The sequence below is a fragment of the Armigeres subalbatus genome, chromosome 2, assembly GCF_024139115.2.
Source record: "Armigeres subalbatus isolate Guangzhou_Male chromosome 2, GZ_Asu_2, whole genome shotgun sequence".
NCBI lineage: Eukaryota > Metazoa > Arthropoda > Insecta > Diptera > Culicidae > Armigeres > Armigeres subalbatus.
Window position 1 is genome coordinate 315,806,136 of NC_085140.1, and position 22,051 is coordinate 315,828,186.

The window sequence follows — 22,051 nt, forward strand, 5'->3', positions numbered from 1 at the left end:
TTAGTCAGTTGTCGACAATGATTAATGATTAAGATCAACGATTAAATACCTTTTTGACAATGATTAACGATTATGACTAATGAATAAAAAGTTCCAAGAATGAATAACGATCAACAATTATGATCAAATATCGACACAATATGTGTATAATTAATGATTAATTATCAAAATGATTAACGATTTAAACCTATGATTAATCGAATTTAATGATTTGCATAGTGATCAATAATCAACAAATTACACCTACTGAAAAAATAAGAAATATTACGTGCAATGAAATCATTTCCAGATTTTAGATTCAGACATTTTTTGGGGGTGAGAATGGGTCATCGCTCTCACCGGCAATCTGGAGGTCGTAGAGCAAAATCGTTCAAAAAGGTCCCTTATATTTTAGTCTTCTTGCTCTCAGATGCATTCAATCTATTCTGCAAGCACTCTAAGAAGTTAAAACAGTGACTCATTCTCACCCCCATTTGACCCACTGTCACCCCCGACGACAGTATGATTCTGATTAATGGTTAATGAATAAACACGATGAATATTGTGATTAAGATTGACGATTAATAATTAAACGCTACAAATATTATGAATATGATTAATGATTAATGATTAAATGTAAAAATGTCTGATTTATGATTAGTAATTAATGATTAAATCTCATTTTTAATCTCAATCATAATCACCCGATTAATGAATAATGAATAAATATCCCATTATTCTTTAATCATAATTGAATATATGATTTTATTTCAGTTTGTTTATTTAGTAGGCTCAATTGTTCAATAAAAACTCTACGGAGCCAAGAGCAAATAATTATAATATTACTAGCTGACCCGGCGAACTTTGTCTCGCCAAAAATTGATCAATTCTTTTCTGATACAATTTTATGTGTCCACAATTTATCTAGAAAACAAATCGGTTCTTCAGAATGATCTCTCATTATTGTTTGAACATCTTTTTTTATTATATATATAGGGTAATTCGCCAAATGTTGAACGGTTAATTTCTTCGCCTATTGTTGAACGCACGTGCATTTCTTATGGGAGTTCAACAATAGGCGACAAAATTAGCTATTTAACATTTGGCGGTTTCCCCTAGATGATCAAAATTTTGAAATTCCATGCAAATTGTACGAAAAATCATTTCATTGAAAAGATTGGGTTTTGATTTTCAAAGCATTCCAATTTCATCATATCGTTTTTTCTCTTGAAAAGAGGAAGAAAACGAATATAAGAAAGCCAGTGGAGATATATCAGCTTCCACACTGATATTCTTCCCTCCCCCTTCATACGGGAGCTTGGCAGAAGGAAGGTCGTGCGATATATGCCATCACAAATATTGCCCTCCGCTCGCTTTCAAATCGACTTCTATAAAAACATTCTTCATGCCTACCGTATCCTAACGGAACTATCAATTCTATACTTTCGCCTCTAATGCTATCATGAACATGTACGTCCAAGTTTGGAAGATGATATTAGCATTTCCATATCATTGTAAATCGTTTAACTTCACGTAGAAGTAACACACACGAAATCATTAATTTAGAATATAAATTAATAAAAATTGGGCTGTCTATTCTTGAGCGAAGCGCGGTCGTACAAATGCCAACTTTGTTTTATATATATAGAGAAGAAGAGAAGAGAAGAGAAGAGAAGAAGAAGAGAAGAAGAGAGATATAAAATATAAACCACAATTAACCCAGTCAACATCGTATATAATGTCACATAAGATGCTAAAGTGGAGGCCATATAGGTACTTTCCCATACAATATGTACGTATATCGCCTCCACTTTAGCATTTTATGTTGCGTCATATACGATTTTGTGTTGACTGGGAATAATACGATCTTTGGACACACTTCTTTTTCGGGTGCGGAACTTAATCCGGAGCCCGAACCGGAAAGTTGAGCCCGTCGCTGAGCCGCCCTTGAATGAGACATTGCTTCCTTTATCGCAATAGCCACCTCCTCCAGTGTGACGTCATTTTTTTCCGACGAACCTTTTTCCCCGAATGTACGTTATCATGAACTACCGTCTGTTACTGGTTTCCTGATTTCGGATTTTCTTATGGAACTTCGATGAAGTCCTCATCCGATGTTTCCGATGATATCCGCTCTCCTTCTTCTCCAGATACAACGCCAGCATACGTAGTACACTGCACTTGCTTTCCGGATTTCTTCCACGCTTGAGGACAAGAGTCTCTCCGTTGACACAGAAAGCAAGTATCCTTAACTGCCGTCATACGCATATTTGTCCCATGTTTGCTGGGATTTCCTATGTACATGGGACAATCATGCGTAGTACGGCAGTTAAGTCCGTCATAAAAAATTCTTTCCTTTATTCCGGCTACATCCATCAATGGAGGAATACTTTTTCCTACCTCCATATGCACACATCGAGTTCCAGTGAAGAGATGTCCTAATCACAATTCAGCGGGAAATTATTCTCGTATAACTTGATAAATTTTTCCAAACTGTCCGAGCACACGCGATAAACTTTCATCGCTAACCTTCGGTGGCAGATCAAACACACGGACGTAACGCATATTAGAACCTGCGACTTCCATTCGTACACTCAGCGAACTGGACTATCGAAATTCATAACTGGCGCCTTATGAATCTTCGACCGATTATTCCACCAACAGTGCTTCTTATACGCAGTTACCTTCTCGAGCATTCAAGCGTCGATGGGCGTGTGGTCTACATACCGGCCTCCCGACCCCGACGTCCACGGTTCGAACCCAGTCTGCCGCACTTTACTTTTTTCGTCGTTCATAAGGCAACATATTGAAATTCATACCGATTCCTTGTGGTAAATTTTCATAAGGCGTTTGATTGAAAATCATAAGTCCATTTTCCTCAGTGTACTTCAACCGACATCCCACATATGTAAACAAACTTTCTCGGCATTGTATTCCTCTTAATTGATTCTTCCATTGCATCGCGGGAGACGAATTTAATGTACAGTGAACGGTCATGTGCCGTTTTGTACACTGTGTCCCTCATCAATAAATCAGTATCCAGCTGCTTCAAAAACTGGCAATATCAGCCCAAGATGGTCGAGGACTGTACGGTATTGACGAAAATTTTATCATCCATTTAGTTGATCTACTGCTTTCTCTACGACAGAAAAGCACCACCGGCGATCTAAAATAATGCGAACGACCGATAAACAATGAGAAACAAAAGCGCGTGATTGCTTGCTACTGAAGGCAACGGAATCAACAAGGCTGCACAGAGCACGACTATTCCGTCTGTACCTGACGACGACAGCGACTGAACTGGAAAATCTATGATCAATCACTAAGGCTCTGATTATACAGGAACATCGAAAAATGTACAAAAGTCCGAAAAATCTGAGCTCATTTAGAAGAACCATGTAATTTATTGAATAAAACAGTATGTCAATATAACAACTCCTTTTTTTACATTACTCACGTAATTTCTTGAATTACTTTTCAAACTCCTATACTTATTTATTTCACAAATCAGGATTATCTATTTCATTTAAGATCAATACACAAAGGTTTTTTTTACGTCGATCTTTTTCAATGTAGATCAAAACCACGTAAACATAATTTGCGTTGTTTAGAAAAAAGTTCCGCAATGACATGAATCGTGTTTCCACGTCCTTGTGTATTTGTGTCCGTCCGTTGTGTTTTGAATTCATGCGGTACCACGTAATAATAACCACGACAAAATAAACCTCAGTGTAATAAACATTGCCTAGCAATCTGACAATTTGCTCCGTAAATCTGATCTCAAAAGTTTTCAAAGCTACAAACAAATTCAAAATTTTGATAGAAAGATTTTGAGCACACCTAAATTATGTCCGATGGAGCTCAAGTCTTGCATAGTAGTATTTTTAGGGGTTATGAAATGTTTGCGTAACGGTTTTTAAATTCGATGAAAAATTGTTTTCGCCATAAGAAATTTTTTCGAAGTCTCAAAACAGTCGATTTTTTTCAAAAAACTAATTCTCAAAGTTTCATGCATTTTGAATCCTTTGGCATCAAAAAACAAAAAAAATTATTTCCCCCCTATAAGTGAGAAAAAAAAAGTTTTGAATAATTTTGAGCAACCCTAAATCATGTCCGATTTAGCTCAAAATTAGCATAGGGGGATATTTTTGGCTACGAAAACGTTTGTGCGTCGTCCGGTGTTTAAATTCGATGAAACAAATTCTCATCATTTGAAAAAAATTGAAAAAAATCCCAAAAATGTTCTAAGAGAAAAAAAATATTTTTTTTTTAAATAACATCAGATCTCGACGTTTCATGCATTTTTAAGTCATTTGGCATCAAAAACCCCGCTTGTTCATGGGTGAAAGTTTCACTTTGATGAATTTTAGGCATCCCTAAACCACGGCCCTCCTAAGCCATGCGGTAAGACGCGTGGCTACAAAGCAAGACCATGCTGAGGGTGGCTGGGTTCGATTCCCAGTGCAGGTTTAGGAAATTTTCGGATTGGAAATTGTCTTGACTTCCCTGTTCATAAAAGTATCATCGTGCTAGCCTAATGATATACGAATGCAAACATGGTAACCTGGCATTTGGATATATTTAAGAATTACAGTGAAGCAGTTATACGTAGTCAAAGCTTACATATTGTATTTCAGTCCCTGAAAATTCCACGACAATCGGTTGATAAACTAGTTCTTGGCGTGTAGTTCAAAGTGATGCAGTTTGATTCCGTACACCCTTTATAAGTAAAAGGCTTCAAAAGGCTTTCAACAATCAACAAGAATAGCATTTTAAGACGGATGACAACAACGGGCTACGAAATGGTGACACAACAAGGGCGTCCAACATAGTTGTGAACATAGTTTGAGTAATACAAAAACTCAATCAGATCAGTCTCGGTAGGTTGTTTCTGTGACAAGTGAGCTGCAAGGGGACTACCCCCACCTTTTTGCCTTTCTCGTACAACAAAAAGTTGTATCGAAAGGCTATTTTCACTACGATAAACTTTTTATAGAAGACTCGTTGAACCAATGTAAGGTTTAGTTATTTGATTCGCTGTACAGAGTTTGCAACAGCAGTAAAGTAGGAAATTATTTATAAACTGTTTCACACTAAGACAAAACTGAACGATTCAATCTAGAAAAGCATCGTCATCACTAGGTGGATTAATCTGTTTTTTTTTATGACATCATTATTACTAAAAGCGGTCACCAATAAAAAGTGATAAGTCTTGGATCTTACTTAATCGGCAAAAACCTATTCAAAATTTGGGCGTTACTTTTTTTGTTAACAAGTATTGGAAAAAAATTTCCTTTTAAAGCAAGAGAAAAACTATCAGATAAGAGAAATAGTTTCGAAAAAATATTGCATTCTACGGAATCCATAAAATAATTTCTCTGCAAAATAAGTTACGCCCAAATCGCAAATCGGTCCCGAGTCATCGGAAAGTGCACTCAGGGAAGACAATGAGGGAAACCGCTTTCTTCATTTAAGGTCAACTTCCCCTAAGAACCCATATTCTCATACCCAAAATCGAAAAAGTGCTGTTTTTCAAGATTGGCTTAGCATTTGTCCGATTTTGAACAAAACTCCGATGCAATTTTCAAGCCGGTTCACACGTGCAGCACTTTTTCGGTATTTGTTTTTGTTTATTCAAATAGTTGGAGGCCTTAAAATGTAGGTTCTTTGGGAAGGATGAACTGCAATATTGTAAAGAATTCACTGAGACAATAAAACGAGATACAATGTCTGACGGGAAAGGTCAATTTGAAAGAAATATCCGAAAATATTGAATGAATTTTGTGAATAAATAACCACCTCTCTAAAGCTTGAAAGTTATAATCACTGAATACAGTTCAAATATGAACCGCTCTTTTATGTAACAGATTCTTCTATAATGATGAATTTATTCCCTGTGAGACAAATATGCGTAGAATTTCAACAATGGGACAAACAGACTTGATGTTGTTTCCACTAATTTTCCAAGCAAAGGTTGGTATTTTTTATGTTTAAGAAAAATACGCATAAAAATAGACGGCTCTGTTTGCAATTTTGGAAAATAAAATATTTTTTTAAATTTTCTTTTCCCAAAAAACTTTTAAGTTGGGAAGGTTGTTGAGTAGTTCAGATCCTTATCAAATACTAACCGTTTTTGCTCACACATTTTAGAATTGGATGCAATCGAGCCTGTGTCACTACAAGTCCTAATCCGGTCCTGTTCAATTTTCTCATTACGAAAACATCACCGAGAAGTAAAAATAATGCTGGTGCATTGTACTGTACATAAAACCGCCAGCTAGTCCATCTCCTACCCAACGATTCTAGCAAACAATAAAGCCCTTTTTTGCCCACTTCCAACGAACAATCTTGACATCCGAGTCGAGTTCATATCAATTTGATACCAACTACCGTTAAATAAGGAATTATGATGTAAACAACAATAATTTCATCAATTTACTGCTCTAATGGCTGCTGGCAGGCAGGGCTCGAAAATTGAACCGATCTCGCCTTATAACCGAACCCATCGTTTTTTGTCTCGGAAAAGGGTTCACCACGCCAGTTGAGCATTTTATTTGATCATCGTTATGATGGGAAAAAAGGAGCATCGATTCCGATATTACGTAATTTGATACCTCGTCCTTTTGCTGGGGCTTGGCTTGCCCTTGCCTTGCTTCAACAGTGCCCTTGTGTAGCTGTGCCTTTGGTAGACTTTAGCGGAAACTGGATGCTGGCGTAAATGCGGTTTATTAGAGAGCAGGCACATGTCGACGACGAGCTCGGGTTGAGTTTGGTTGGAAATTGGATCGAATCATGCTGTAGAAGACGAAAAAATATGTGGGATAATGATGCCCATTACTGCCACTAGTTTAGATTGTCGAACGGGGAAGAAGGGCTTACCTATATGGACTGTTCGGTTGCGGTCTTTAGAATTAAGACAACATAGTGGGAAATTGTCTGTTTGCTTTTAATTGGAGTAAGAGTGTTCTCCACTTGGGTATCGTTTCATGACCCCTTTAATTGCTGTTATTCAATACGATGTTTGTTGGAATAGTTTTTTTTTACGGCATGAGAATATTGTTTACTCTCTGTACTCTGCGAGATATCAATTAGACAGCAATTTAACGAAATGAAGACTCCTCAAACTAACGCAAATGATTCGCCTGAAATTATGTTTACTACGGGTTTGCTTTTGTGCATGCAAATGGGCGAATACACACCAACAAATTTCAAGATTAGTCCACTTTTAGAACAATGATTAACATTATATTCTTTATCTCTGTTTCTTCCAGCGTCTGATTGGATTTTCTACCTTGGCCTTGGGTTCATCGTCACTTTGTGCATCACTTTCTTCGTGTTCCTGGTTCACATCCGCCACCGACAGAAGATTCCTACTTACAGCATCTCAAGAACCGCGCCGGATCAGCATACCTACACTCACGAGTTTCAGAAAAAGCTTACACACAATTCGAACATTATGCCCGATATCAACATCAGAGTGAACAATTACGAATACTCCAATGGCAGCACGATGGAAGCCCCAAAAATTCCAGGTCAGAATGTACCTCTGCTGCTTCCGAGATCAGTTTCCACCGAACATCATTACGATGAACCGCAATTTGCCTCAAGGTACAGATTTTATTTCTATCCTAGATTTGATCCAAGAAATTTACCATAGTAATTACTCTGCGTACATTATTAAATTACACGATTTCCAGAAAAATCGTCTCATTCATCACCGCCCCGCCACAAACGATACCATGCACATAGGAAACTAATCAAGATTAATTGATCCGGGCTATATATTTTTTTGTCTATATTCCTGCAGCTATTCGAGGCCTATTGATGGCAAAAACCACGAGAAGGCTAATCTGTATCACCAACAGCAGCAGCAACAAAAACAGCCACAACAATACCAACAGAAGCAGCATTTGTATCACCAACAACAGCCGGCCCATCACCACCCACCGGCAGCGTCACCCGCTCCAACCGCGACTTCTAGTCTGAAAAGCTCCCATCAGCATCAGCAACAGCAGCAGCTGCAGAAGCAGGCAACCCTACAAAGCCAACCGTCGGCGCCACCCTCACAGAAGAGTGGTGGGGGAGGCGGTCAATACATGAGCACGGAATCATTAACCAGCAATACCAATACATGTAAGTGGAAGGGTGGGAAGGGGTGACAGTTGATTGTTCAAGTTCGGATATCGCTTTAACTGGGTGGGTGATGGATTAATCAATTGCCATAGAAGGAAACTTAGGAAGATTATTTAGAGAAACAATACACAATAAAATCAATAAAAAGAAATCGACAGATGATTATCACCCATTGATGTCTGACATCTGTACATGAATTTAATATAATTTATTGATATGCTTGAAATACTTTTTAGTACGATTTATGTAATTATTTCATGATAATTTTTAAACTTCTCTCAGCCAAAGGCACATCCAAGTTCCGAATCATGGGTAAGTCAAATAGGAAATGCTGATTTGGGCAACACTTCTGGTGATAGTATTAGGCAATTCGTAAAAATTCGTGATACAAGCCAAGAATATTCTATAAGAGTAACATCAGTTCCATCCGTTTCGACAAATATTGATTTGGAAATAATCACTATCTCTCATATGGAAGCAAGACACTTTCCAACATTCGAGATCTTTCCTGGCCACATTCTTGTGAATGCTGGAAGGGAAAAGATGGTAAGTCGTAAGTCTGTTTGCTAGATTTTTTTTATTACTTTTAGCAATGGTTATGGATCTAGCGATTAGAAGCGAACTACCGAGAAATCGTATGATTCCTAAAAATCTTTTTGGGAGCTCACATTGCCTTACGGACCAGATTTCAAGCGGAATTTGGGATGTTTGTTGTTTCATAGATTTCAATAAATCTTTTGTGGTCTCTTCAATAAAACCTTCTTCCGCGAACTTCTGATAATCCATTTAAATGTGCTATATGTGTCACATGCTTCTAAAATGAATAATCATTCGCAATTGCAGATTCAAAACTCCAATATCAGCTTCACATCGGAGCTTGAGCAAAACATGCAGCTTCCATTCCTCGACCTACTAATATTATGGTTTGATGATAAAAGCGTGCGTTAAAACTGATTGGTATGCGAAACCAATTTCTTCAGGTAAAATTCGAAAACTTTTTTTCCTTCCATCTCACGAATCAAAAGCTTTCAGTTGTCAATAATTTCATTGACAAGGTGCGCAACCTAAGAACCATTCGAAATAAACAGCAACATGATCAGCTCATTCATCGCCACCTCAGTAAAAATGACTATCCCAACACACTCATCAATCGACTACCACACCAATCACCACGTATCGAGACCACGGATAAGCCAACTATCTTCAGATCCATCCCATTGTAGCCTGATTCCGCCGAACGAGATATCCGTTGGTATGATCGCTTCTGTGCTATCTTATCAAATATTCTGCCCATAAGTTTTTGGTACGAAAGGTGGTTCGGTTGTGGGCACCCCCACGTATCTTTTGACAGAAAGCAGATACTGTTATTCTGACATCTGTCATTCATTTGCTGTCGAAACACGATGTTTTGTGCAGAATACCAAACTAGATAGACACCTCTACTTTGAACCATGAACATTTTTTGTTCTACATAAAAATCAACACGAAAACTTTGTTTGACCTTTTCCAATGAATCATAAAATGGTGTGTTTGAATTGAAAAAGTGAGTTCTAATGCGTATTCATACGGTAAATTTAGTCTATTTTGTGGTTCAATAACGATTGCCATCAAAATTTCAGCTCGAAATTTTTTTTGTAACTTTTCTGAAACGCTGCTAAATTCGGTTGTGGGCACCTTTTATGGTTCGGTTCTTTTTATTGACAAATCGTTCAATATCACTGAGTTTATCAACAAACAAATGGACACACTTATTTTTTTGCTGTTTTTATACATTTTCTTCAAATTGTTCAGTTATAATTTATTGTAATAAAAAGTTTTATTATTTATTTGTTTTTTTAGGGCACATCTAACCATTGTATAATTGGACCTTTTAGACATTGCCTTCCGATGTTGTTGACAAATTATCATTTATTTTCATAGGGACCCCTTGTTAAGTGGAGTTCCAAAAATGTTGTGAAACTGGCAACATTGGCAATTGAATGCATGTATTGTATATGCTTTCATACTGAGGCAATAGGACTCGATTAGATTGGTTTAGAGTGGTGATGGAACCTGTTGCTTGTTAATTTAGGTGAAACTAGTTTGTAAGTTACTTTATACATATAATGAATTAAATAATAATTCGATAATAAATTACAGCTTTGAAGCTACACAGTTCGAACAAAACCTGTAAATTTCCGTTCAAGTAGATGTAACAAATTGACCTCCGTGTTTAACAACATAAAGTTATAGGTTCTTTTAAATTTACACGTGCTGTAATTTATTTGTTTATATTTTTATTGGAAAATAAAAAAATAGCACCAACATGGGGAAACAAATTTCGATCCGCAGAATGAGAGCCTATCTCGTTAGCCACTCGAGTATTTCCACTTCTTGAAAGCGACCAGATCCAGATAGAACAGGTTAAGCGTTCTGGTGATTCAACTACTCTCTACACAGATAAAAATATGTTGTGATTTTAAATGTATTTTCATGCACATATTTGGAGCATGCAAATAAACGCAAAATTCAATCGATATTAGTGTTCTTCCAAATCAAAATGAATTTAAACTGTACTTGCTTGTAAAATTCAACCAAATTTAATTGAATATCGAATGTTTATTCGTTTGTTGGGATCAGCTGCAATTTTACTCGTCGTTGAATTTTCAAAATTATTTGCTGTGTAGCAGACTAAACGATTGCTTAAATTTACACGACACGGAATCTCTTCTAATACGGAACTGTTGGAGATTAAGTTTGCTGAAAGCATCTCAGATTTCTTGTCGGAATAGGCAACAAATAAAGAGTAGAAGTGATGAAAAGCAGCGCAATAAAGGCTACTTTGTTTTCATATGTGCAAATATCAATTTTGGTTGATGCTTATATAAATAAAATTAATGCCAGCTGCGGTTCGAATGAAATGCAATGAAGTTTGTTTTGATTTGTTTCGACAGCCACGTGCTGGCTCATCAAGGTTGCTGGTAGAATCATGTAAAATTAAGAGAAACTGAATTGAATTTTAAATAATTTAATCGTTTCTTCCATCACAGAACTCAAAATTATGGTCTGGTACACATTATGTTACCGAATTTTACATTCAATTATGAATTCCGTTGCGTCTAATTGTCATAATATTTTACTGTGTATGTGAAATGGACACTGCTTTCAAAACGGTTTCAATCGAACCAGGAAAATCCCATCGCAACACCCCTCATTGAGAAGAAAAACGCGAAATTTAAAAAAATATTTTTTTGCCTGCGATGTATATAAATAAGTGCAATATATGTAAATTGACGGAAAAAGTTATATTTATTTATTATCAGACTAAGGCCGGAGTGGCCTGTGCTGCACATAAAAGTCTTCTCCATTCAGCTCGGTCCATGGCTGCACTTCGCCAACCACACAGTCTGCGGAGGGTCCGCAAATCGTCCTCCACCTGATCGATCCGCCTTGCCCGCTGTACACCTCGCCTTCTTGTTCCCGTCGGATCGTTGACAAGGTGCGCAACCTAAGAACCATTCGAAATAAACAGCAACATGATCAGCTCATTCATCGCCATCTCAGTAAAAATGACTATCCCAACACACTCATCAATCGACTACCACATCAATCACCACGTATCGAGACCACGGATAAGCCAACTATCTTCAGATCCATCCCATTGTAGCCTGATTCCGCCGAACGAGATATCCGTTGGTATGATCGCTTGTGTGCTGTCTTATCAAATATTCTGCCCATAAGTTTTTGGAAGGGGAGGTGGTTTGGTTGTGGGCACCCCCACGTATCTTTTGACAGAAAGCAGATACTGTTATTCTGACATCTGTCAATCATTTGCTATCGAAACACGATGTTTTGTGCAGAATACCAAACTAGATAGACACCTCTACTTTGAACTATAAACAATTTTTTTTCTACATAAAAATTAACACGAAAATTTTGTTTGACCTATTTCAAAGTATCATAAAATTGTGTGATTGAATTGAAAAAGTGAGCTCTAATGCGTACTCATACGGTAAATTTAGTCTACTTTGTGGTTCAATAACGATTGCCATCAAAATTTCAGCTCGAATTTTTTTTTGTAACTTTTCTGAAACGCTGCTAAATTGTCTGTCTTCTCCATTCAGCTCGGTCCATGGCTGCACTTCGCCAACCACGCAGTCTGCGGAGGGTCCGCAAATCGTCCTCCACCTGATCGATCCACCTTGCCCGCTGTGCACCTCGCCTTCTTGTTCCCGTCGGATCGTTGTCGAGATCCATTTTCACCGGATTACTGTCCGACATTCTGGCTACGTGCCCGGCCCACCGCATGGATGGTTCTCCCAACAGCTGATGCAACTCGTGGTTCATTCGCCTCCTATACGTACCGTCCGCCATCTGCACCCCACCATAGATGGTACGCAGCACTTTCCTTTCGAAAACTCCGAGTGCGCGTCGAGCATCGTCCAGGTCTCGTGTTCGTAGAGGACTACCGGTCTAATGAGCGTTTTGTAGATTGTCAGTTTGGTACGGCGGCGAACTCTATTCGATCGGAGCGTCTTACGGAGTCCAAAGTACGTACGATTTCCAGCCACTATGCGCCTCCGAATTTCTCTGCTGGTATCGTTATCGGCGGTCACCAGTGAGCCCAAGTACACGAATTCTTCAACCACCTCGATTTAATCACCACCGATAGAAACTCGTGGTGGGTGGCTTACATTGACCTCTCTTGAGCCTCTTCCTATCATGTACTTCGTCTTCGACGTGTTGATGACTAGTCCAATCCGTTTAGCTTCGCTTTTCAGTCTGATGTAGGCTTCCTCCATCCTCTCAAAGTTACGTGCCCTGATATCAATGTCGTCGGCGAAACCAAATAACTGGACGGACTTCGTGAAAATCGTACCACTCGTGTCAATCCCTGCCCTTTGTATTACTCCCTCCAAAGCGATGTTGAATAGTAGACACGAAAGACCATCACCTTGCCGTAACCCTCTACGCGTTTCGAAGGGACTCGAGAATGCCCCTGAAACTCGAACTACGCACATCACCCGATCCATCGTCGCCTTGATCAACCGTATCATTTTATCCGGAAATCCGTTTTCGTGCATTAGCTGCCATAGCTGGTCCCGATCGATTGTATCATATGCGGCTTTGAAGTCGATAAATAGATGATGTGTGGGCACGTTGTATTCGCGGCATTTCTGCAATACCTGACGTATGGCGAACACCTGGTCTGTGGTAGAGCGTTCGCCCATAAATCCCGCCTGGTACTGCCCCACGAACTCTCTTGCAATTGGCGTTAGTCGGCGGCATAAAATTTGGGAGAGTACCTTGTAGACGGCGTTCAGCAATGTGATTGCGCGGTAGTTGCTACAATCCAGCTTATCGCCCTTTTTGTAGATGGGACACACGCACTGGCGGAGCCAGCTATTGTTTTTTGGTGGGGCACCACTAAGTGCAAGAACAATAGCCTTCGAGAACAATGGTGTGATTGCATCGCGTGGTGCCCCACCTCTGTCTCCGCCAGTGGACACACGACACCTTCCATCCACTCCTGCGGCAGAACCTCATCCTTCTAATCCTTGGTAATCACCCAGTGCAGCGCTCTAGCCAGTGCCTCACCACCGTGTTTAAACAGCTCTCCTGGTAGTTGGTCAACTCCAGGGGCTTTGTTGTTTTTCAGCCGGCCGATCTCCTCCTGGATTTCCTGGAGATTCGAAGCCGGAAGTCGCATGTCCTGCGCGCGTGCTCCTAGGTTCATTACCATACCGCCACCGTTGTCTGCCATATCGCCATTCAGGTGCTCTTCGTAGTGCTGCCGCCACCTTTGGATCACCTCACGCTCGTTTGTAAGAAGGTTCCCGTTTATGTCCTTACACATATCTGGCTGTGGCTCGTGGCCCTTACGTGAACGGTTCAACTTCTCATAGAACTTTCATGCGTTATTAGCGCGGTACAGTTCCTCCGTCTCTTCACGGTCTCGATCTTCCTGCTGGCGCTTTTTCCTCCGGAAAATCGAGTTTTGTCTGTTCCGCGCCCGTTTGTATCGTGCCTCGTTCGCCCTCGTGCGGTGTTGCAGCAATCTCGCCCATGCTGCATTCTTCTCCTCAACTAACTGCTCACATTCGCCGTCATACCAGTCGTTTCTCTGATCCGGAGCCACCGTGCCTAGTGCAGCGGTTGCGCTGCTTCCAATGGCGGATCGAATATCTCTCCAGCCATCTTCAAGAAATGCTGCGCCTAGCTGCTCTTCCGCTGGGAGTGCCATTTCCAGCTGCTGCGCGTAGTCTTGGGCTAGTCTACCGTCTTGTAGCCGCCCAATGTTTAGCCGCGGCGGACGACTCCGACGCGTGTTGATCACCGTCGAGAGTTTTGAGCGCAGACATACTGCAACGAGGTAGTGGTCGGATTCAATATTCGCACTGCGGTAGGTGCGTACGTTCGTGATGTCGGAGAAGAATTTACCGTCGATTAGAACGTGGTCGATTTGGTTTTCCGTTACTTGATTAGGTGATTTCCATGTGGCCTTGTGGATATTCTTGCGGGGGAAGAAAGTGCTTCGGACTACCGTTCCGTGGGAGGCTGCAAAGTTTATGCATCGTTGGCCGTTGTCGTTCGATACGGTATGCAGACTATCCGATCCGATGACCGGTCTATACATTTCCTCCCTTCCTACCTGAACGTTCATGTCACCGATGACGATTTTGACGTTCCGCAGTGGGCATCCATCGTATGTCTGCTCCAGCTGCGCATAGAACGCTTCTTTCTCGTCGTCGGGTCTCCCTTCGTGGGCAGTCCACGTTTATGATGCTATAATCGAAGAAACGGCCTTTTATCCACAGCTTGCACATCCTTGCGCTAATTGGCTGCCACCGAATCACGCGTTAGGCGCACTTTACCAAGCACTATGAAGCCGGTTCCCAGCTCGTTGGTGGTGCCACAGCTTTGGTAGAAGGTAGCCGCTCGATGCCCGCTTTTCCACACTTCTGTCCTGTCCAGCAGATTTCCTGTAGCGCTACGACATCGAAGTTGCGGGGATGTAATTCATCGTAGATCATCCTGTCGCAACCTGCGAAACCTAGCGACTTGCAATTCCACGTTCCAAGCTTCCAATCGTGATCCTGTATTCGGCGCCTAGGTCTTTGCCGATTACATCGAGTCGCATTATCTCTTATATTGTTCGTAATGATTGGTTTTCTAGGCGGCTTATTGGGTCTGCGCAAACCTCCTGTCTCGTCGGAGGGCCGTCATGTCAGGGCTGTTTAGCGTCCCACCTAACACCAGGACTTGGACTTGAGAAAAAGTTAAATACAACTTCCTAAAGTGCTATTTTTTACCTTTCTCGAGTGTTTTTTTTTGTTACCTTATAAAAAACCTTGTTAAAACTTATAAAATATTCTTTTTCTGGTGGATTTCTGGGTGGATTTCATTTATTATTCTTTATTATTAGCCGGATTTTCAAGGGTGCCCACAACCGAACCACAAAAATGAAATGTCCAAAAACTCCATATTTGCAAAATTGACAATAAAATGTTTCAAATCGATGAAATCAAACCAATTTCTTTTCTAGCAGTAAGGTTGTACGTCTGGCTTTCCATTGGTATAAAAATGTAGACATAATACCAACTAGAACCAAAGTTATGGACAAAATTCAAAAGGGTGCCCACAACCGAACCTCCTCCCCTATTATTTTTTGGTATTTTACCTCTTATGCAAGGCTAGTTCATACCAATTTCTGTTATCGAGGTCGTCCTTGCTCGGGTTCCAGAGCGTCTTCAACATCACAAGTCGAAACCTATGAGCAAATCATTCAATCCGACGCCCTTCAGAGCCACTTAGACATTACAAGCCGAAACCGCTGAGCAAACCATTCAATCCGACGCTCTTCCAGAGCGTCTTCGACATCACAAGTCTTCCCTTCGACAGCACAAGTCGAAACCATCCAGTTTTCCGCGAGCGGTAATGGCCGCCAACTTGCCTGCGGGTTAGTCTCTGATTTGACGTCTGTGGAGGTCAACTGCACCCACCGCTCCGAGCATTCTGACCAATGTGGCAAATAAGAAGGTGCTGATTATGTGAATTCAAGCCTTCTTATATACCACATTGATCAAAATGCTTGAGCGGTGGGTGCAGTTGACCTCCACAGACGTCAAATCAGAGACTAACCGCAGGCAAGCTGGCGGGCAGTACCGCTCGTGGAAAACTGGATATAAAAAATTCCAATCACAGCTACAGGATACTAACAAAACAATAATTTCCAACCAAGAATAACCTGGCAGGATCGCCAAATGTGTGGCCTAATTCCGCCAAACGGGCTATCCGTTGGTATGATCGCTTGTGTGCTGTCTTATCAAGCGTGCGACTCCGATCGTTGCCCGACGAGGAAAGAGGCAAAGTCATTGCCGCCTATTCATTCACTGAACCATTGCATCATGACGTCACACGACATTTTTTTTACCCGTATTTAGGTATATGGAGAGTGAAGTTTCATGGGAGCATTGGTTACATATTTTGTATATGGAGTTTTTGGCTCGTGCAATCGTCTCTAGTCAATGTTGGCAACCGAGCCGTTATACGGATGATATTTGCATATCTGTCATCAATGCACGCTGGAAGTATATTGCCGAATTTCTAATAAATCTCAGCTTCACACATCCAAGGCTTAACACCAAACATCAAAAATATCCTTCTCAACAGTGGCTTAAATATTGGTATCTCGCATAGAAACAGCAATTTTTGAATAAATTTATTTCTATTTCATTTTTCTATTTTTACATAACTAATTTACAAGTACAAGTGCTCGGCCACATGGTCCTTCATATTTGATTCCGTCCTATTTTTAAAGGTTATTTAAAAAATATATATTTATTTGGAATGTTTACCTAGCATGGCAAGATAGCCTCAATTGATTATTAAATTTGATAACCTAACTACTATTTACATTAATGTTTACAATACAATTTGATAAACTAGATTGAAACTAGCGCCTTAATATCGGCCTGGTCTGAAGCTAAGCAACGGACCCTAAACCGATCGTTACACTCACTAAAGCGCTCGTGAAGTATTTTGATAACAGCCAGACGGTGGACCTCAGAATTTCGTGTCCTGGGAGGAGTGTTGAGGATCATCATCAGGAACATTGATCAAAGGGTACAGTAGCTTCAACAAAACGTTACACTTTGTCACCGTCTTGTCAACCTGTTGCTGGAAACAAGCTTGCTGTCGAGGGTCAAGCCAAGGTAGTCGGCCTCATTGACCCATCCCACAGTGGTGCCATTATGGAAGATAATTTACAGTCCCCAGGCGGAACATGTTTGGGGGATTTAGAAGATCAGCGAAAGGTGCTCAAAGAATGGAGCACTCATGTGTTTGAGCTCGAGATTAAGGATGGTGTCGAAGCCTGGGGCCTTCATGTTTTTTTTTTGTGATTTGACATAGGCCGTCAATTCGCCAACTGTGATTTGCAACTCCTCCGAGAAGTCGTTTGGAGTCAGGTGGATGTTGTTCGCAAGCTCGCTGGTGGCGGCTGCTCTATGTAGACTAATGATGTTCTGTTTAAGATTGTGTGAGCTGACGAAATGGCGACCTATTTTGGCTGCCTTCTCTGCAGGAGTTATCAAGTGATCTTTAGAGCCATTATTGTCTAGTGGGATCAAAGGTGGAAAGGGTCGAGGCTTGGAGTCCACCATTCTGGCCTGGATAATTTTGGTCATGTGATTGCACCGGGTCTAAAGCGCTGGCAGCCCAGTTGGTACTGCTTGCGAGTGACATTTCGCAAACGGATCAAATCTTTGGTGAGTGTATCAATGATTAGGGTGTTGCTTACTTGTCGAGCCTTTGTAACATGCTGTTCGCGGGCTAGGGATGACGCGACGTCTTCGGATGATACCGCTGGTAGTCGATGTTCTCGTCCACGCACCGTTGAAACCGACCCTAGTCGACATGGTGATAGTTACGCCGGGTTAGCTCGTGCTGATTCACCGAAGTTCCAAATTTAGCCACCACCGGATAGTAGCCCGAGCTGAGCTCCTGGAAGACGACCGGCCGGGAGACGTGATCGTTCATGTTCGTGATGAAGATATCGAGCGTTGCATGGGCCCCGGACTGATTCAACCTGGTAGGGTTGTCAGGGCTCAGGATGGTGTGGTGGCCCTCCAGCTCATCGTTGAAGGATCCCCACGATTGGTGGTTTGCGGTCAGGTCTCCGGTGATGACGAACTGCCGCTGCCGCCGAGTGAGCTTGACTATATCCCTTCGTAGTTCGGCCGACGTGCCGTCGTCGACTTTGACTTGTGTGGGACAGTAAGCCACGATGAACGTGACGACTCCGACAGAGGTGGTGACTTCCACTCTAACGGCTCCGATTATTTTGAGCTTAAAATCCGGCAGTAGGCGGCAGGCGATGTTGCTACGCAAGGCGATTGCCGTTTCTCCCCCTCTAGAGTTTGTTCGATCGCACCAGTGGGAAGTTTCTTTCGTCGAGCAATGGGGGGAGCTTCGGGCTGTTCCCACAGTTGGTAGTATTAAGCGGCGAATTTTGTTTGTGCGAGATATTCGTGCCTCGTGTTCGTGTTCGATTCGATTCTTGTTCGATTAAAACAATACGAGTCAATAACGAAGCTGAGTGCTGAGTGTCGATACAAGTGAAAGTATTGCAGTTTTGAAACATGGATTATCGATGCACTTCGATAATCACACTTTTTTTATTGCGTGTGCACAGTTGCCGAATTATTTTTCTCGAATCCCCCAGCTGCACAACTATCAACCTTGGCTATCATGTAGAAGGTGAAAACGCAAGAAGTTGCAAAATGCGAAAATGTCAGAAGAAAATAGTGCTGTCCAATGAGCAGCTCGAAGTGGCTCGAAGTTGTTCCCGTCCTGCTCGTTCGTTTTTGTCAACAAATGGGCATGAGCAGGACAGGAAGAAACTTCGAGCTACTTCAAGCTCTCATTGGACAGCAGTAATGTTCAAAACATAAGCACGTGGTTCTCACACCGTTTGCTTTCGTCTGACATTTATCGACGTCAAAATCCATTGAAATCGACACCGTCACAATGGGGGAGGTTCCTTCATCAGTGCTGCCACCTGGAAAAGTTTAGAGAAAAAGTAGAACCATGGAAATTTGACATGGCATGATATAGAAAATGAGAATTAAAATGCCTCTAGAACGTTATAGAAAATTTTTTGCCGAACAATTTTTAGTTTGTGGGGTTAGAAATTCAACAATCTTAAGCATTAACTGCTTATTCGAAAAAATATAAAAATCGATATATCATGTCTATTTTGTGTGCTTTTAAAATTCTAACCCCGTAAACCATGCTTTTTTTGAGAAATGTTCTTAATTTTTGTTATAACAAAAATATACTTCATTTCCTATACCACACCGTGTGAAATTTCAATGATTCTACTTTTTCTCTCGATGACAGCTGGTGATCTTCTCCTCCCCTATTTTGAACACAGTTTGGAACCGTCACACTTTCAATTCGATTTAGTGTGAACGCAATAAAATGGAGATAATGGAGAACGCAATAAAATGGAAATTTTCCGTCGTTGACCAGAAGAACCTCTGCGTGTTGCGGTTGTATGCGTAACGACGACGTCGACACCCATTTTGCTTTTGTAGCGTGATGGGGGACTTCATTCGAGCGATTCTTGCTGATTGTTTTCCCAGACTGTTCTGTTTGACTGCTCGGAAAGGTTATACATCTTTGGTAGCCCGGAAAGGTTATACTGGTGGTTGAGCGGAAGAGTCTCGACCAACTGGTTTGGCGGTCGAGGGTTTCGCTTTGCTCGTATTCTTCAGCACGTGTCATGACCCAGTTTCCTTCGTGACGTAGCTTTTTAAGACCAGCAGTTTCTTGTTTTATACACAAGAAATCGCAGTGTATACCTACTTTTTTATAGCGTTTGCAGGAGACAATCCGGCCCTTCTTGTAGTACATACACACTTACACTTGCTGACCATCAATCGTGACCCACGAATCGATATTTCGTTGGGTCTGCATACGAGCCGACCAAATACTGAACCCAAATCCAACACCCCACGGCAATTCCCGCAGCAAGATCACATCTCCGAACCCATTCTTGAACTCAACGATCTTTTCTTTTGAAACGTTTTCCGGCATATCGTGCACCTTCACTTCACCACTTTCATTTTCCTTCGATATTCGCAACATGTAGTTCTTCTCCGCAATATCCACTTCATGTTTTTCGTCGTGTTTAGCCACGATTTTCGCGAGTGAGTGTCAGATTATGTTAATACAGTAACTGTATAAAACCATACATTTTTTGTAATAAATCCTTGCATAATTGTATATGTCATGATTATATTAAAAAAATGTGGGATTTCCTTTTAAAGTGCTTGATCCAACAAACACTCATGGTTTTCATTTTTTAATCTCTCTATTCCAGCCATCTCGACTTATGCCGTTGCCACTACCGAATCCCTCGACACCTCCAGCTCCAATGAAGCCATGTTCAAATCGAACAGCATGCGCCAGGTGGTCACCTCGGACGGAGGTTGGCTTGAGCTGGATCACCTCCAAACGTCGCTCTCGATCCCGGAAGGAGCCCTCCCGGAAACGCTCAAAATCAACGTATTTCTCGCCGTCATGTACGATTCCAAAGATACCATTCTAGTCGAAAACCAAATCACTCACATAAGCCCGACCATTGTGTGCGGCCCCGCCAAGAGCAGCTTCTCCAAGCCACTGATCCTAAAGGTTCCTCACTGTGCCGAAGACATCAGCAATTGGAAGATCTCCCTTTTCTACAAGGAAGAGGTGACGAACTGCTGGAAAAAGATCGCCTCATCCGAAAACGATGTCCCCAGTCCACAGGCGTACATTCAACTCGATCTGAAAAACGCCTACATCATGACTCGAAAGCTGGGAAAGTACATCCTCGGAGGTGAAAATCTTTCACCGGACGTCACCGTCATGAAGCGGCTGAAGATCTACATGTTCGGTCCGAGTCGGAAGCCGGAGACTGATTTTAACATTCGCGTGTACATCTTGGAAGATTACCCCAGCGCGTTGGAGCACTGCTCCATAATCGAAAACCGCATGGGCTACTTCATGATAGGCCAAAGCTCGCCGTTCCACTTTCTCAACAACAAACAAAATCTGGTCCTACGGATCAACTGTTCCGGGGGGTGGATTTCCAAGGTGGACACTGCCACGCAGCGGATTCCGTTCAATCACGTGTGGAAGAACATGTCAATTTTGCACTGTGAGTTCATGCTGCAGAAGCTGCTCAACGAGATCCCCTGCCTGCGGGTGGAACTGGCCGCTGAACAGGAGAATGGGTCGAAGGTTCTGATAACGTCGGTGGCGTTCTCGTGATAGTATATACGAACGGCACTGGAAAAGCTGTTGACGATCTAGTGACGACCGGTTTTGAATGGTATTCATCTCTGTAGCCTCTGACGGTGTAGTGATATTATCGAAAGCATGGATAAACGCGTAGACTTAAGTGACCGTAAAGTAGGAAAATATTTATTGAATACATTATGATGGATACGATGGAGCGGAGGTAGGACTTGTATAATGAATCGAAAATGTTTATCGACAGTTACAGTAAACTTGTTACGATGAGAAATCATTCACAAATTCAGTTGAAAAAAGCACGCGAAAAAGAAAACGACAAAAATGTGAAATCGACGAGTGTTCAAAAATTCGAAAAGTAAAACTGTGTAGATTAAATTTGTAGTTGTTTAATAAGACTGATCGTAAGGAACAATAAATTGAGTTGAAAAGTAATTATTTAATCCTTAATGGTTTGTTGATGACTTCCTGAGTCCTTAAAAGTTTTAAAGTTTTTAAAGTTTGCACACGTTTTTGAAGGTATTTTTTGAATTTTTATTGGTATTTTAGTTTCCATTCCACGAGATATCAGAACTTTACATATTGAAATGTTTTTCATACCCTGTCGTAAAGCAAAAACAAAAATGCTTCGCGTACGCGATGCAGTTAGTGTAACACT

At 41.2% G+C, this 22,051-nt stretch overlaps 1 protein-coding gene across 3 annotated transcripts in view; it reads left to right on the top strand.

Moving 5' to 3' along the window:
* Positions 1-21,828, top strand: part of LOC134212634 (netrin receptor unc-5-like) — a 478,948-nt gene extending 457,120 nt beyond the window's left edge. For all 3 annotated transcript variants that reach the window (XM_062690650.1, XM_062690652.1, XM_062690651.1), the window contains 3 exons: positions 7,251-7,587; positions 7,787-8,112; positions 20,480-21,828. In XM_062690650.1, the coding sequence (XP_062546634.1) occupies positions 7,251-7,587; positions 7,787-8,112; positions 20,480-21,411 (1,595 nt within the window). In that variant the 3' untranslated portion in view covers positions 21,412-21,828. The remainder of the gene's footprint in view (positions 1-7,250; positions 7,588-7,786; positions 8,113-20,479) is intronic.
* The last annotated feature ends 223 nt before the right edge of the window (positions 21,829-22,051 follow it).